The 16,830-nt window shown below is 32.6% G+C and overlaps 2 protein-coding genes, 1 long non-coding RNA gene and 1 pseudogene across 3 annotated transcripts; 2 read left to right on the top strand and 2 right to left on the bottom strand.

Annotated features, from left to right (window-relative positions):
• Positions 1–137: 137 nt before the first annotated feature.
• LOC128392958 (multidrug resistance-associated protein 1-like) lies at positions 138–6,322 on the bottom strand (annotated as a pseudogene).
• A 662-nt stretch (positions 6,323–6,984) lies between these two features.
• LOC128393010 (AP-2 complex subunit alpha-like) lies at positions 6,985–10,932 on the top strand. Its single transcript, XM_053353111.1, has 6 exons — positions 6,985–7,140; positions 7,266–7,414; positions 7,587–7,798; positions 7,951–10,009; positions 10,110–10,350; positions 10,432–10,932. Exons 2-6 carry the CDS (start codon positions 7,351–7,353, stop codon positions 10,712–10,714), a joined length of 2,859 nt encoding a protein of 952 aa, XP_053209086.1. The 5' UTR covers positions 6,985–7,140; positions 7,266–7,350; the 3' UTR covers positions 10,715–10,932.
• Positions 10,933–11,044: 112 nt separating this feature from the next.
• LOC128393012 (uncharacterized) lies at positions 11,045–11,605 on the bottom strand. Its single transcript, XR_008326067.1, has 2 exons — positions 11,439–11,605; positions 11,045–11,305 (listed from the first exon to the last, which is right to left on the bottom strand). It is a non-coding gene; the product is annotated as an uncharacterized LOC128393012 (long non-coding RNA).
• A 225-nt stretch (positions 11,606–11,830) lies between these two features.
• On the top strand, positions 11,831–15,916 carry LOC128393011 (uncharacterized). Its single transcript, XM_053353112.1, has 6 exons — positions 11,831–11,967; positions 12,096–12,283; positions 13,133–13,877; positions 13,976–14,129; positions 14,358–14,599; positions 14,966–15,916. The coding sequence occupies exons 5-6, from the start codon at positions 14,471–14,473 to the stop codon at positions 15,830–15,832; spliced, it is 996 nt and encodes a 331-aa protein (XP_053209087.1). The 5' UTR covers positions 11,831–11,967; positions 12,096–12,283; positions 13,133–13,877; positions 13,976–14,129; positions 14,358–14,470; the 3' UTR covers positions 15,833–15,916.
• The last annotated feature ends 914 nt before the right edge of the window (positions 15,917–16,830 follow it).

The following is a 16,830-nucleotide window of genomic DNA, read 5'->3' as shown; positions in this document are numbered from 1 at the left end:
TCATTTTTTAACTACTATCAATTAACAACATGAATATCGTTCATTGATTAATTCTTATTCATTTCTTTTACATCTTTTATTGTCTTTTGGTGGTAAAATATCAACTATCAAGATCAATCAATTGCAATCTTGCGAAATTACTTGATTTGAACATTTTCGATTTAGAGTTTATTAATTATTATAAGGAAATGAACAATCGTTTTGACAAAACAAAAGTAAAAACTTGGAATCGGTAAAAGTGATCTCGATCCGAGTTCTGGTTTATCATGTAAATTTCCAACTTCGACTGGTAGCTTTTCGTAGACTTAAATCGTTACAATCAATTTGCTGATTATCTTAATCATTTCATCATTTTCTAAAGATCGTATTGTTACCACTCAATTAATGGTATCTAATTAATTGTTAATATTTATGGTGATATTTAAACAAGTTTAGCATCTTTCGCCATTGAATAAAATTCCGTCTTATCATTTGCTAGTAAATTGTTTGGGGAATCGTATTCAATTATGGTTCCTTTATCCATTACCATGATTTTATCATAATCCATTATGGTATTAAGTCGATGAGCGATTGTTACAATTGTACAATCGGAAAATTCCCGTCTAATTGTTTGCTGAATTAATTCATCGGTTTCTACATCAACTGCTGCCGTTGCTTCATCAAGAACCAGAACTTTAGTTTTCCTGAGTAGAGCTCGAGTTAAACAAACTAATTGTCGCTGTCCAACACTTAGATTTTCACCTCCTTCGGCAATCTCATAATCTAGACCTTGATCTAAGGTACTAACAAACTCTTTAAGATTTGCTTGTTCAAGTGCTTTCCAAATTTCTGCATCCGAGTATTTACCGAATGGATCAAAGTTATTACGGAACGATGAGGAAAATAGAACTGGATCTTGTGGAATTACAGTTAGTCGAGATCGAAGATCGTGTAAACCGAACTTGGTTATATCTTCATTATCGATTTGAATAACACCATTAGCAGGTTCGATTAAACGGAAAAGAGCCAATGTCAATGAAGATTTACCGGCACCAGTTCGTCCAACAATTCCGACCTTTTCGTTTGGATTTATGATGAATCCAATTTTTTTCAAAACTAAGTCAAGTCCAGGTCGATAGCGAGTACTGTAATCTTTGAAAACGATTCGTCCACTATCCGGCCATTCGGGTCGAGGTTTATGATTTGGATTAATCCAATCAGCCTAATAAATGGGAATGAGAATAATTCATTTGATTTAAAATACATGTAATATGATAGTATTTTAAATTTCTTTCACTTACTTCGATACCTATCTTAGTGTATTCCATACACCTTTCAATACAGACAACATTTGTTTCAATGTCTGAAACAGCTCGAACCATCATGTTCAATATAACGGTAATTTGAAGTGAGTACGAAAGTGATAAACCAGTTGATCCAGGACTCAATTGATCTCTAGTTAAAACAGCAAAATAGCGGCAAGTGTGACAACCAAGTTACCCAGAAATTCAAGTCGAACCGCAAGCCAACGGGAAGCGGCAAGATTTGGGAAAAACGAGCTGTTGTTAATATCACATCGTCGGTAACACTCTTGAATGAAACGATCTGAGGCATTGTAAGCACGAATTGAGGTCGAACCATTAACAGTTTCAGAGAAATGGGTGTAAATTGGTGATCGAGTAATAGATTCAATTCGACGTAATTGTCGTGATGAGGCGATATAAAACTTCTGAACTGCGATGTAAAGTACACCAAGAACTACGATAGCAATCACCAAGTAAATTGATTCTGTACAAATGCCAACAATAGAGACACAAGCTCGGAAAAATTGGGCAGTAAAAAACCTTAGATTAAAACCAATTGTACTATCAGCTGTATCGATGTCCTTGGTAAAACGATTCAAGACTCGTCCCAAAGGTGTGGTGTCAAAGAAGGACATTGGTGCTCTTACTACTCGATGAAGCATCTGATCGTGAATCCAAGCTGAGCCAGTCAAAACTGCGAGATTAGAGATAAGTGAATTTCCAAGAATAAGTGCCGATTCCGCAAAACCAAGAGCAGCGTAAATACCAAGTCGTTTATTACGAAGAGATGTATTGTTAGATGCACCAGGGATTAGCGAGTCGTCAGACCAAGCGGTTAACCAAAGATTGGTACCAAAGTTAAACGCAGATGAACCTACATAAAAAGCAATGGCACTGAAAACAGCCCAAAATCCGACGGCTCTGAAGTAGTCAATGTAAACGCTCAATTTGACTGAGCCCGTTTCGGTTCCTTCCATTTCCACCAATTTGTACGAAGGTCCCTCTTGACTTAATGGGTTGATTTCACTCGCCGATGGGGCAGTGTCGATTGAGGTCTTTCGTCGACGAATAGATGATTGTGTTCGTTTAAGTTTACTCATTGCACCAATCGACATAACTGAGTCCATTCTGGTGAATGTTGACCGTCTCTCAGCGACCACATCATGACCAACAACCTCTTTTATTTGTTCAACAATTGTAGCATCTTCACCTTTGAGATCTTCATCATTTGCTTCGGCTAAATATTGGATGATGAAATCAGAGAATTCACCTTTCTTGTCCATAAGTTCATGATATGTGCCCGATTCGTGAATTTGTCCATCCTTCATAACGATAATCTCATCGACTTGAGGTAAAAAGGTGATTCGATGAGTGACCAATAGACGAGTTTTGTGCCTTAGAACACCTTTAGGTCCAATTACTTTATCAAATAAATGGGAAGCGACATGAGAATCGACGGCTGATAAAGGATCGTCCAAAAAGTAAACATCCGAATTTGCGTAAACAGCTCGAGCGATTGAGATTCGTTGTTTCTGTCCACCCGATACATTGATTCCTCTCTCACCGATCTCAGTTAGATCACCTCCCGTTAGAATCTTAAAATCTGGTGCTAAAGCACAAGCCTCAACGACGCTGTTATACTTGGTCTTTGAATATGGTTCACCGAATAAGATATTGTCACGTACGGTAGCGTTTTGAATCCAAGCTGATTGAGGTACAAAAGCAACTCGGCCGCAAACATTGGCTGACCCTTGTTGTTTATGAAGATCACCCAGAAGAGCTGAAAGGAGAGATGATTTTCCACTACCAATTGTCCCAACAATGGCCACTAATTTATTCCGTTTAATTGAGAGATTTATATTCTTAAGTACTGGTTGCTCATCATATGACCAAGAAAATGTCGCGTTCTTAACGGTCAAAGGAGTTTCGTAAGCTGGTTCATGTGTTATCGTATTCGGATTTAGTTCATCTCCTTGTAAATATTTATTTATACGCTTCATTGATATCAGGAACTAATTGAATATTTAGATTAGTAATTTAATTGAGTTAAAAAATAAGTTCTATCACTTACATTGGCACCGAAAGTTACAACCATTGGTAAGAAGGCGAGTGGACCTCTTAAGATGTTAATCAAGGAAATCGAGACGAAAGCTTTGTTAGCGTCTAAGACATTATCCGGACTGATGAAGATGAAGGTCGCGAAACTAGTCAGCGAAACCTAGAATATATCAAATGAAAGTATGAGGTATATAAGTGAAAAAATTCGAAAAAGTTTGAAATTCTAAATACCAAGAAAGGAGCAACGGCAAAAGCAAAGGCCACTCCTGTTGACCAAACAGCTTGGAGTTTAAGATATCGAATTTCTTCAGCTCTTATCGAAGCGACTGTATCACCGAAAGCTCCTTCCCATGCATATAATTTCAGAACTTTCATTCCATTCAGAATTTCTGACATCATTTTTGACCTTTTATCTTTTTCTATCATAACTTTTTTCTGTAAGGCTTGAAGTCGAGCAGTAATGAACCCATTGAACGGAATCAGAGCAATCATGATTGATAGGCCTGCGATTGAGGCAACACCTAATTGTTTCCATAAAAGGACAATTGAAATGACTAACTGAATTGGTGATGACCAAACAATATTAACAATGTTAATATAATCAACAATTCGTTGGATATCAACTGCCATTAGATTGATAATCTCACCGGTGGTGAAAACATGACGACCTGAACTTGATAGTCGTAAGCTCTTGAAAGGTAAAAAAGAAAAATAATTAGAGTGATTAACTAATAATTTCCTAAAGAATTAACCAAATAATTATACATTGTAATAATACCTTTTGATAAACACAAGCAATTAGAGCCGATTTCATCCTCATGGATGTTGTCTGAATCCAGAATTCATACTGAGAGTCAATAATTGACTGAACAAAAGTGGCCATAAACATGCCTAAGGCTAAAATGGCTCCTTGCCAAACAGGAGCATCAGAAGCGATAAAGGTCAACAGATAGTCCATCAATTGAGGACTTGCAAAGACCAGAACAGCGGAGATCAGTTTAAACATAACACAAGCCGCCATCCAAGGCCAAAACCTTTCACCAAAATACTCAATAATGAGACTTTCATTGTCTTAGGTCGTTTATTCATCTTTTTGGTACCAGAAGTGAGCCCATTAAATGTTGGTTTATCTGGGATTCCCAAGTATTTAGTACCACTAACAAGGAGTCGGGAAAATTTGTCCTGAATAATTTGAGTCCGATCATCTTCCGGCAAGTCCCACATATCGGCCTGAGTTAAGGTCTTACGGAAACCATGAAGGGCCATTGTATCGTACCAAAAGAAAGTCAATCGATTCAAAAACGACGATGCTACGTATGGACACTCATACTAAAAGACAAACCAATCAATTAGCTAATCAAAGTAATCGTTAATTGTATCAATAATTACCTCGCTTGATTGTTTTATGCTACTTGACTTCTTCCTTGAATCAGCAAAACAATTAAGAAACAACAAAATTAACACAATAGTCAATTGTATTGTCCTTATAATGAAATCCGTCTTATCATAGCTCCAAACTCTGATATCCTTTAATCAATTACAATAATTGGTTAATTTTCTTAATCATTTTATTCTGATCATTAAATCACTTACTGGGTTTTTTCTAGTATCGATTATGGTCCAATAATTAAAGGCCGAAGTGATTCCCATTAGGAGCCAATAGACAAATAATACGCCCGAGGTGTGGACTCCTTTCCGTCGGTTATAAAGAACCATAAATGTTGCAATTAACTGTAATTAATTTGATTATCGTGTTAATTACAGTTTAAAATTGATAAGAGTGAAAAGTTATCACGATAACTATTAATATATTCAAGATAACGATGACAATAATACGATTTGTATCACTTTAGTGCTTTCGTACCTCAGTTATTTATAGTAATTAGAGTAAAAAAGTAACGATTGTTGATTAAAAATAGATTCAACTATGATCTTAAAATTGTCAATAAGTGCATTGTTTGATATGTAATTAAAGTTTAGTATACTTACGAATGAAATTAATCTGATAATTGGTGAAACAATTTGATATGGATAAGTGAGATAACCATTTCTTGATTTGATTGTTACATTGATTACTTCGTAGATTGTTATACCACATAGGATTATACTCAATCCCTAAAAATTAAAGTAAAATCAATTTTTAACTGTTAATATGGTTGATTGGTGGGGAGGAGGAAATAATGATTAGGTCAATTGTTTGAGATTAATTACCAATCTTGTATAAAGCCTCAGGGTAAAAGGTAAAGCTGATTTTGGTGATGTTAAGTAAATAGCAAATGGAACCAGAAACCAGAGGAAACCAGAGGAAACCCAAAGAGCAAGAGTTTCGGTTGAACAAGGTGAGAAAACTGGTTGAGGCGAATTCCATGATATCGATGGATCCTAATTAATTTAGAACAATTAAGAAAAATCAGCTCGAAACAATTAGAAATTAATTGTAACAATGAAAACTCCAAGAGAAGGGAAAAAGAATCGGAAAACTTTGATTGGAAAAAATTGATTTGCACTTGAATTTGTTTTCACAACAATTTAAACAAATTTAAATGGTAACAATTTAATTCTAATTGTGATTATAACTTACCCACAATGAGTGACCACAAAATGATTCAAAAACCATTGTGTTAATTGTAACAATTTACCAAATCGGTTGGATAATTAATTTAATTGAAAAACTTTTGTTCACTTGGAAAGTTTTACTTTTACATTTGATGTTTTTAATTTTGCTTTTCTCTGGCAAACAATTAACTTATGATCACGATTGTGGGTGAACAATTAACTAATTGCATTCACGTTCACTTTTATATATATTAAAATTGAGGCACACAGGAGAGATGAAATAATTAATTAATTACTTGAACTTTGATTATAAAAGTTTTTCTAATGATTAGTTGGCTTATAAGCCAATTTTTAAATTGTTTTTCAATTTAATTTTTTCTTACATACAATTAACTTAACCACAGGAATTGTTTTGATAATCTAAACACTTACTAACTAAATTAATTGTTATCATAAGGAAATTAATTTTCTCACTCCCTCAGTGGCAATAATTTGATTGTTTTTAGGTCATATTAATACAGATTTCTGAGAAACAATTAACTAATTACCTAGAAAGAACCTAGACTATTAGTATTACTTACAAATAGACAATAAAACAATTAAGATTCTCACAAATCTTAATTGTGATCATCATAATATTTAATTACAACGAAAAAAATAAGAACAGAAAAAAACAAAAAGGTAAATCAACTTGACTTTCAGTGTAAAAGAATCACTTTTAATTGTGATTGTTAAACCCTCGCCACTATGAAACAACAAAAACTAAATGTAAACAATTAATGATTAATATTGATTGTGAATCTACAATTAGTTGATTATTAAAATGATCACCTGATCATCATAATCGGACAATCAAAGGGTAAGTTGTTCAATTTCACTATCTGATTAGAGAAATTTAAATTTCATCCTCCCAACAAAATCGATCGGAACTGATTGAAATCATTGGAATAATATTAATATGATCAGAAAAAATTAATTCGATAATTAGAATCAATTGAAATTCGTTTTTACCGCCAAAGTTTTGTTCCACCTGCGCATGTGAGCATCGATTCTCTACTCTTTGAGTTTGACGCTTTGAAGATTTTTCTCTTTCTTTCTCTTTCTGTCTGTTTCTTTTTTTCTCTCTGTCGGTGAAAATTGTCTTTCTTTTTGGTTTTAATCTCTTCTTGTTGTTTTTTAATCATCATGATCAGTGGGCGTTAATTTAGTTTAATTTAATTGTTGTTTACACCTCACAATAAAGGTTAGATTGATTGGACACTGGATGTTTAATTCTAAATGAATAAATTGTCCAATTTTTTGCTTCAATTTCTCTGATTGTCTTTAATTTTTTTTCTTTTTTCTCTTCTCTTCTTTTTAATTTTATAGTTTTGTGACCTAAGGTTGTCAATTTGATTGTTTTTTTCTTTACTACATTCCATCATCATCAGCATCATCATCATCATTATCAACTATGGCACCGGTACGTGGTGATGGGATGAGAGGACTTGCAGTCTTCATCACGGACATTAGAAATTGTAAGTGTTTGATGTGTAATTTTGAATCTTTCTTACCTATTGTGTAACCTTTTATCACCTTTCTAACTCTTACCTTTTTTATCTTCTCTATTTTCTCCTTTCTTTTGGTATCTTTCTCTTTCTCTTTCTTGTTTTCTTTCTTTCTTAACCTTGCCCTTTTCTATTGTTCTAGGTAAGAGTAAAGAGGCGGAAATCAAAAGAATAAACAAGGAATTAGCAAATATCCGTAATAAATTTAAGGGAGATCGGACTCTTGATGGCTACCAGAAAAAGAAATATGTCTGCAAGTTATTGTTTATTTTCCTCCTTGGACATGACATAGACTTTGGACACATGGAGGCAGTTAACTTATTAAGTTCTAATAAATACTCCGAGAAACAAATTGTAAGCCAATTGTTTTGTCATATTTTATCATCATCATCTTTCCAGATACTCCCCTCTTAATGCTATTTCTACTTTTTTACACCACTTAATCTTGTTTTCAATTTTGCTTCTCTCTCTCTCTTTCTGTCTTTATCTTTCTAATCTTATCACAGGGCTATTTATTTATATCAGTTCTTATGAATGCAAACAACGAATTGATGAAATTGATCATTCAGTCAATCAAGAATGATCTTTCCTCTCGTAATCCTGTTCATGTAAACCTTGCACTTCAATGTATCGCCAATATTGGTAGTCGAGAAATGGCCGAAACGTTTGGAAATGAAATACCAAAGCTTCTAGTTTCTGGAGAGACAATTGATGTTGTCAAGCAAAGTGCTGCTCTTTGTCTTCTTCGTTTATACCGAACAATGCCGGACATATCACCAAGTGGTGAATGGACATCAAGAATAATTCATCTTCTCAATGATCAACATATGGGTGTTGTAACTGCTTCCGTTAGCTTAATTGAGAATCTTGTCAAAAAGAATCCCGATGAGTATAAAAACTGTGTCTCATTGGCTGTTTCCCGTTTAAGTCGAGTTGTAACAGCCTCATATACCGATCTTCAAGATTATACTTACTACTTTGTGCCAGCTCCATGGCTTTCAGTTAAGTTGCTCCGTCTCCTTCAAAATTATCCACCTCCAGATGATCCAGGGGTTAGAGGTCGATTGAATGAGTGTCTAGAGACAATCTTGAATAAAGCACAGGAACCACCCAAATCTAAGAAAGTGCAACATTCCAATGCTAAAAATGCCGTTCTATTTGAAGCCATAAGTCTTATTATTCACATGGATAGTGAGGCAAACCTTTTAGTACGCGCTTGTAACCAATTGGGTACATTCCTTCAACATCGAGAAACAAATTTAAGGTATTTAGCTTTGGAAAGTATGTGTCTCCTTGCAACCTCTGAATTTTCTCATGATGCAGTTAAAAAACACCAAGACACTGTTATCAATGCTCTTAAAACTGAAAGAGATGTAAGTGTTAGACAGAGAGCGGTTGATCTTCTCTATGCGATGTGTGACAAAACCAATGCAGAGGAAATTGTCGCCGAGATGCTTTCTTATCTTGAGACTGCAGATTATTCCATTAGAGAGGAAATGGTTCTCAAAGTTGCCATACTCGCAGAAAAATATGCCTCAGATTATACTTGGTATGTTGATGTTATCCTTAATTTGATTCGTATTGCCGGTGATTATGTTAGCGAAGAGGTTTGGTATCGTGTAATTCAAATTGTAATTAACCGTGAGGATGTGCAAGGTTATGCTGCTAAAACTGTTTTCGAGGCTCTTCAAGCACCAGCTTGTCATGAGAATATGGTTAAAGTTTCTGGTTATATTCTTGGTGAATTTGGTAATCTCATTGCTGGTGATCAAAGATCAAGTCCAATGATTCAATTTGAATTGTTACATTCTAAATATCATTTATGCTCGGTACCAACTCGAGCTCTTCTTCTAACCTCTTACATTAAATTTATCAACCTTTTCCCCGAGATACGTAATGAAATACAATCAGTATTGAAACAAGATAGTAATATACGAAGCGCTGATGCTGAGCTTCAACAACGAACTGTTGAATATCTTCAATTAAGTCAAATTGTTACCAATGCAGTTCTTGCCACGGTTCTTGAAGAGATGCCACCATTTACCGAAAGAGAATCCTCAATTCTAGCAATACTCAAGAAAAAGAAACCCGGTATGAGTGAAAGTATAACCACTGGTACACCCAAGGAACACAAAACCATGTCAAATAATATAATGTCCGAAATGAATGGCAGTGCCCGAACTAATGGATCAACAGATTTACTTGGCTTAAATTCATCAACACCCTCAATGGTTGGATCACAAAATCGTAATCGGACCACCAGCAGTAATCTATTAGTTGATGTGTTTGATTCATTCAATGATCCACCAGCTGAGATTGGGTCACTTGATAATAATGCACCAACAACTGGATCAAATTCAATTGTTGTCTCCAATGAAGAAGGATGTAGAAAATTAGTCTGTAAACACAATGGAATCCTTTTCGAGAACGATATTATTCAGATTGGTGTAAAAGCAGAATATAAACAAAATCTTGGTAGAATCTCCATCTATTATGGAAACAAGACAAGTTATCATTTCCAAAATTTTCTTCCCAATATCACAACACCCGGTGATTTATCTCGAGGTAAATATTATTTTTCTTTCATCTTTTCCTTTTCTCATGAGATTTTTTCTCTCAAATCAAATTGATTTTTATATTTCTCTCTCTCTTTTTATTTTCTCAGCTCTCAATATCCAAGTGAAACCTGTTGAGTCTGTTATTGAAGCTGGAGCTCAGGTTCATCAAGCATTGAACATTGAATGTGTTGAGGATTTCAAAGAAAGACCAGCATTGATTGTTCAATTCACTTATGCAGGTCAACAGCAAAGATTTGACCTTTTGATCCCTTTGACAATTAATAAGTTTTTCGAACCCACTGTAATGGGTGCTGCTGATTTCTTTGCAAGATGGAAAAAACTTGAAAAGTAAGTTTATAATAATAACAAATGATTTGTCGTGTTTTGATTAACTTTTTTTTTGTTTCTCCAAATCTTTATCCTCTCTAGTCCTCAAACGGAAGCCCAGAAAATATTTAAAGCCAAGTTTCCAATTGACATCGAAGTGATCAAAAGTAAACTAATTGGCTTTGGATTACAATTATTGGAAAAAATTGATCCAAATGATACCAATTTCGTTTGTGCCGGTATCGTACATTCAAGAGCTCTACAAGTTGGTGTTCTATTGAGGTTTGAACCAAGTATAAAAGCTCAGATGTTCCGTCTGACAATTAGATCAAGCAAGGACACCGTTTCACATCAATTGTGTGAATTACTTCATGACCAATTTTGATCAAATCCCTTTTATCAAGTGTTAAATTTAAATTGTTCATCAATTGTCAATGACAACAGAATTACATCAACCTTAATAATTAAACGTTAAAGCGTTGGAAGAGAGAGAGAGTGAGTGAAGAAAAAAATTACAAAATCAATTGGAAATCGCATGTAAACAGGTTAAAAATTGTATTAGAAAATTTAAAATAAAATTAATCTTATTTGAAATGTGTTTAATTTCAATTGTTTCCTAAATTTCAATTAATTAATCTTGTTACTCCTTCCTAATTGAATAAAACCAGAAACTAATCAATGGGAAAACTGGAAAACAAATAATCAACACAAACCGTTTTGTATGTTTAACCAAATGACATTAGTTAAACTAAATCATTTTCTATTATCTACAAAGGTGTTTACATGATGAGGGACAATTAATTGATTGTTGGGAACAGAAAAAAAAACTTAATCATTGAATCTTTTGATTAAATGAGGAGTAGCTTTGATAATCGCAATCATCAAAGCAAATAAGATAATATTGTTGGTTGTATCCTTGCGAGCGTTTCTCTCTTGGTATGGAGATGAACTGGATCCTTCAGGTAATTGGAACATTCTAATAGAACCAGAGAAAACAATTAAAAAGAATATAATTAGAGAAAAAGAATTCCAATTTACTAAACTAATTAGATTACAATCAACACAGAATTCATTGATTGATGGATGATGAATGAAAAAAAGCTTCTCACCTTTAACACTTTATCTTTGTTGACACTTTGAAACAAATTGATCGATGGAAGGTCGGAAGTTACCCGGAATGGCCAATTAATTGATTGTGGAGAAAACAATTAATAATCTTAAATATTCAATACAGTAAATTGGTTAATCACAATCAAACAAAATCAACAAAATCTTTACAGATGTAAACACGTTTTATTAGTGACTATGAAGTACACTGAATAACAAAGTCGTTGCTTTGTTATTGAGTAGTTTAAAAACTACCCCCCAGGCTTCGCAGCCATCAATTGTTTACAATATTATCATGTTACTTTCTACAATGTTATTTTGGAATTGAATTATTTTTTCTATTAATAATAATAAATATTTCATTTTTCCGCTGGTTTTATTCTTGAATCATCTTCTAGGTTCCATGACCAGTTCACCTCCATCTCCAATAAGGCCTCTGAGTGATCTCTTTCTTCCAAACAGTGTTTCAATATATTTTGTACTTTTCCGCAACAGTGAAAATATTTAATGGTTGTGAGTAATCTGAACCAGGTAATTGACATTATTGGTGAATAATAAAATCTTTTTGTTGACATCCGTGGGTTAACTATCAGATCTGGACAACTGCTCTCCTCTTTCCTCATTTTAATTATTATTTCTTTTATTTTTGATTTAATTAGGTGATTTTTCTCCAGTCTTGTGATCCATGGAATTGGTATTGTTGTTCCTTCCTCTTGGATTCTTCCTATTTGCCATTCACGAACACAGAATTTGTTTTCATTATGATGAAATTTAAAGATGATGGCTGTTAGATCAACAGAGGTGGGTGAGGAGGAGAAGATGGTTTTCCAAAGTGATGTATCCATAGGTATGTGTCTAATGTTGTTATTATTAGAGAGTTTAATAATAAGAAAAATTGCTTTGAGTTTAAATGTATTAATTGATCTTTGTCGACCAATTTCCAATATTATTTTCCTTTCTTCTATTTCTAATTGTATTTTACCATTCTTGTAGTCAATTGTTATTATTGGAAATTTACATTTACAATTTATTAATGAATTCTGGAATATCCATCGATGGTAACCAAAATGTGATTTAGGAATTAAGTTGATTTTTTCTCCATTGAATTTTCCACACCATGATTTACAGTTATTATTTTCAATGTCCCAATCCATGAACCAATTTAGTTGTATTTCAATTACTGTTGTAGTTGAATAGGCTAGTTTTAGTGACCATCTACTTGCTCTTTTAAGTTTAAAAAATTTAGATGTTTTTGAACTTATTATTTTTTGAATTTTGTTACCTAATTGTAACCAGTTATCTTTATATAACCATTCAAATCCAATGTTCAATAGGGTTGAGATGATAATACTATTTATTATCATTTGAGCGTGAGTTTGATTGAGGTATTTTAGTTGTCCAATTGCTTGGTTGCATTTGTTAAGTGCTTTAATTGTGAGATTGTGAATTCGTTGCTCTATTATTGAAGTGTTGAATTTGGAAGAAACAGTGAAGCCAAGAATCTCCAAGTTTAGATTCGCTTTCATATTGTATATTTTAGTTTTATTATTGTTTATTGTTAGATTAATTTTTGCGAATTCTAACAACACAATATTAAGTATTTGGTCTATGTTTTCTCCCTCTTTAATAATAATATACATGTCATCTGCATATCCAATTATATTAATTGATTTCTCTCTTATTGTTTTTATTACAGAATTTGCCGCAATAATAAACATCAGAGGTCCACTTGAACTTCCTTGGGGTGTTGCACCTTCCTCTTTTTTCCAGTAGATTTTCTTATTCCAGTTCCATCTCAACCAACGTTTCTCTGATATTCCTTTTAGCATCATTGATAACTGAGGATCTAATTGATTTATTTTTCCAAGAGCTTCTGACAGATTCACAACATCAAATGCTTTCGACATATCAATCGATATTATTATTTTGTCTTTAATTTGGTGATTAAATTGAAGATCAAATAATAATTGTTGTCTTGATTTGTTTCTTGTATACGCATATTGAGTATCTTTTTCGATGAGTAGGTGAAGAATTGATTGAAGTCGATTTGATAGTATTTGATCAATCAATTTGAGCAAATAATTAGGTGATTTGACGATCCGAACAGAGCAATTATCTGGTTTCTGTACAAGGCCAACTCCAAATATTCTAATCACCTCGGGTATTTCTCCCCATCTGAATATTTCATCTATTACTTTAATAATTTTATCTTTATTTTTTTCCCAGAAAATTTTCCATGATTGTTGATTGAAATCGTCCGCATCCAAGGAGCTGCCTTTTATTGTTTTTTCCAATAATAATCTTTCATATTTTGTTATTCCATCAAATCTTATTCTAGTTGAATTGCTGCTGAATATTGGTCGGTTTGTAGTGAATTTTGTTAAGTTTTCTTCAATGGATTGTTTATATTGGTCATCAATGTTAAATTCATTCATCATCAGGTTATTATTTGTTAAAATATTACGTTTTAACATTTTCCAATTTCTTTAAATTTAATTTCTCTTTCTGTCTTCTTTTGATTCTATTTTGTTTATTGTAGATTGATTTTCTTGATCCACTTTGCCATATTCCGTTCTTATTTGGAAATAATAATATATTACGACAATTTTTAATGAGATGGTGATGCTTATCCAGTGGTCGATTGTCCATCGGAAGAAGTTTAAATTTCCAGTTTCTAATCATCAATTTACGTGGTAAGTTTTCATTAACAAAGTTGATCATAATAGTAGCTTTCAACATATTATGATCGTTGTTGTTGATTGATACTATTTCTTGGTGTAATATTGATACATTTTTATAAAGAATAATATCAATCCATGAATTACAATTATTTGTATTATAAGTTGGTTTAGACGATGGATCAAAAACACTTTTAAAATTATTATTAATTATAAAATTGTCAATTTCAATTCTTTTTGTAGATTTTTTCGGTGACCATGGTGAATAATTGTAATTGGAGTCTCCACAAACTATTGTTGGAATATGATCAACGAATTGATTAAGTTGGATCCATCGGTTGAAGCACTTGTTGGGAATGTATATTCCAAAAAATTTGAACTTATTATTATTTAATTTGAAAGTAATAATAACTGTATCCGGAATCGATCTAATAACTTTAATCACATTTAAGTCAGACGAGAATGAGATTGTTGTTCTACCATTTGTAAGTAGATTGTTATTATTAATTTCTTCATATAGAAATCGGTTATTAGGTTCATTTATCACTGAGATTGTTGATAGATTTAACTTATTATTATCTATCATTTGTTTTGTTATTTGATAAGATTTATTAACATTGAATTGTATGATTTTTATCATGATGTGATTTTATCAGAACTTCTGATAAAAAGTTGATACTTGCGCCATCTATTGCTTTTTGAATTAATTTTTCAGACAAAGCGCTTTTTTATTATTATTTAAAATAAGCTATTAGTTGATTTGTTTCATATTGTTAGTTTCTTGATTTTCTGACAAAAAAAATTAATAATAATAAATAATAATTATGGTTTCTGTTATTAAACGTGAACAGGTTAGTGGGACCGATCATTTGGATCTCTTAATTTGTGGAATTTGTGACAATTTGGCCGTTAAACCTCTCGTTCATGATGGAGGATATAATCAAACTTTTTGTCAACGCTTTTTCTGTGGTTCTTGTGTACCTACTCGTGTTAATAGCTTGATGTATCAGCGTGTTAATCGTCGGGGAAATAAGGAGACCAGTTGTGTTTTTTATCCTAATTGTACCATTGATTTTAATCATCCTTATTTTAGAAAGCCTTCAGGATTTGAACGGATGGAATTCAATAAGGTTATTATTACCTGTCTTCATTGTCCACGACGATTTAATATTCAAGGTTATTTGGATCATATTATTCAATGTATTCGTGGTGAAAGTTCAGTTGTGCGACCAAGAGCTTTAAATAATAATAATGATGGAGTGGTTATTCCCGAGCAACCATGGGTACAACAATCATTGCGAAATTTAAAGCTTCAAGTCAGTTCTGTTAATCAATTACGAGTTCCAATCATTCCCGTTCAACATGGTGATAATAATAACGATAAAATTATTATTAAGTTTCGATCAATCAATGGCTTTCATTCATCTGAATTTCCTGTTAATATTAGCTGTGTTGACGCCATGAAGCAATTAGCTGATGAGTTTAATTTGGACGCTAATCAGATTGAGTTGTTATTTGTTAGCCATATGTCAATTTATCAGTTTGATAAATTGATTGATTTTGTTCAAGATTGTCCGGAACATGGAGATTTGAATTTGTTAACTAAAAATAATAGTTATTCTAATCCACGAAATGATTTACGATTAACTATTCTTGGAGCTCATCCTAATCGAGGATATTATTCAAATAATAATAATAATAATGTTGATTCTGCTTAAAGATTCAATTCTATTAAGAGCTTATTCCCTGAGTCAATTATAATTCAAACAATATTCAATCAAATTCAATCAAAATTCATTCAAGATTCAATCAAATTCAATCAAATTCAATCAAAATTCAATCATCACCGATATAAAATGTTTCTATCCAATCTATTATATTTGTAACAGTTCATCTAATCAGCTATTTTAGCTGTTCTTCATTAATCAGTTTTCATTTAATCAAATGTAATCTTTATTATTGTTTTCAAAAAAAAAAATTACTTTTCAAGATACAATATTATCTTATTATTATTAAATGTGAGAGATTCATTATTAATTAATCAAAATTTTTGTTTTTTTTAACGGAAAAAATGGAAAAAGAAATGAAAAAGAATTGAAAAATAAATGAAAAAGAAATGAAAAAGAAATGAAAAAGGAAACTGGTAATAATAATAAGATTCATTTCATGAGGTATTGGTAATCGAATGCAGTTTTTCCGGTCTCAATTTCAAGTTTTTTCAAAAACGCTGGACAGTCCATTGTTCCAGGTTTATGACCTTCCACACCACAAGAAGCGCATTTACTGAATGAACGATTTTCACAGAATTTTTCACTATGAGGCTCAGCACAGTTTCGGCAAATATCTTGTGAGTTACATGAGCTTTTCCAATGATTGAGACTGTGACATCTATTACAATAAAGTACATCAAAGTGGTCAACGGCTCTTATTATTCGAGGTCCAAGAGATATTATTCCATTTTCAACCTGTAGTTGGGATCTTACTGCCGGTGTAATAACAAGTAATAAATCTCTTTTTTGGTTACTTTTGGTTTTCTGAAGCGGAAAATGAGTATTTGTCTCATTCATGTAGCTGTTGAATTTGAAGATTTTTTCAAGAATAGAGTTTTCATCTTCATCAAAAGATTTCGAACCAACGAGTCTAATTTTTGGAGCTTTCGGTTGAAATTTTCGGATCTCAATTCCATCAAATAATTGTTCAATTATTATTGTTATTG

Source organism: Panonychus citri, unplaced genomic scaffold (genome assembly GCF_014898815.1).
Source record: "Panonychus citri isolate SS breed McGregor unplaced genomic scaffold, ASM1489881v1 Contig00138, whole genome shotgun sequence".
Lineage (NCBI taxonomy): Eukaryota > Metazoa > Arthropoda > Arachnida > Trombidiformes > Tetranychidae > Panonychus > Panonychus citri.
This window is presented reverse-complemented; position numbering and strand designations above follow the sequence as displayed.

Coding starts and splice junctions, on each gene's coding strand:
- LOC128393010 (XM_053353111.1), top strand. CDS start 7,351: ATGGCACCGGTACGTGGTGATGGGATGAGAGGACTTGCAGTCTTCATC. Junction 7,415..7,586: donor CATCACGGACATTAGAAATT/GTAAGTGTTTGA, acceptor CTATTGTTCTAG/GTAAGAGTAAAGAGGCGGAA. Junction 10,351..10,431: donor AGATGGAAAAAACTTGAAAA/GTAAGTTTATAA, acceptor TATCCTCTCTAG/TCCTCAAACGGAAGCCCAGA.
- LOC128393011 (XM_053353112.1), top strand. CDS start 14,471: ATGTATATTCCAAAAAATTTGAACTTATTATTATTTAATTTGAAAGTA. Junction 14,600..14,965: donor AGATTGTTGTTCTACCATTT/GTAAGTAGATTG, acceptor AAACGTGAACAG/GTTAGTGGGACCGATCATTT.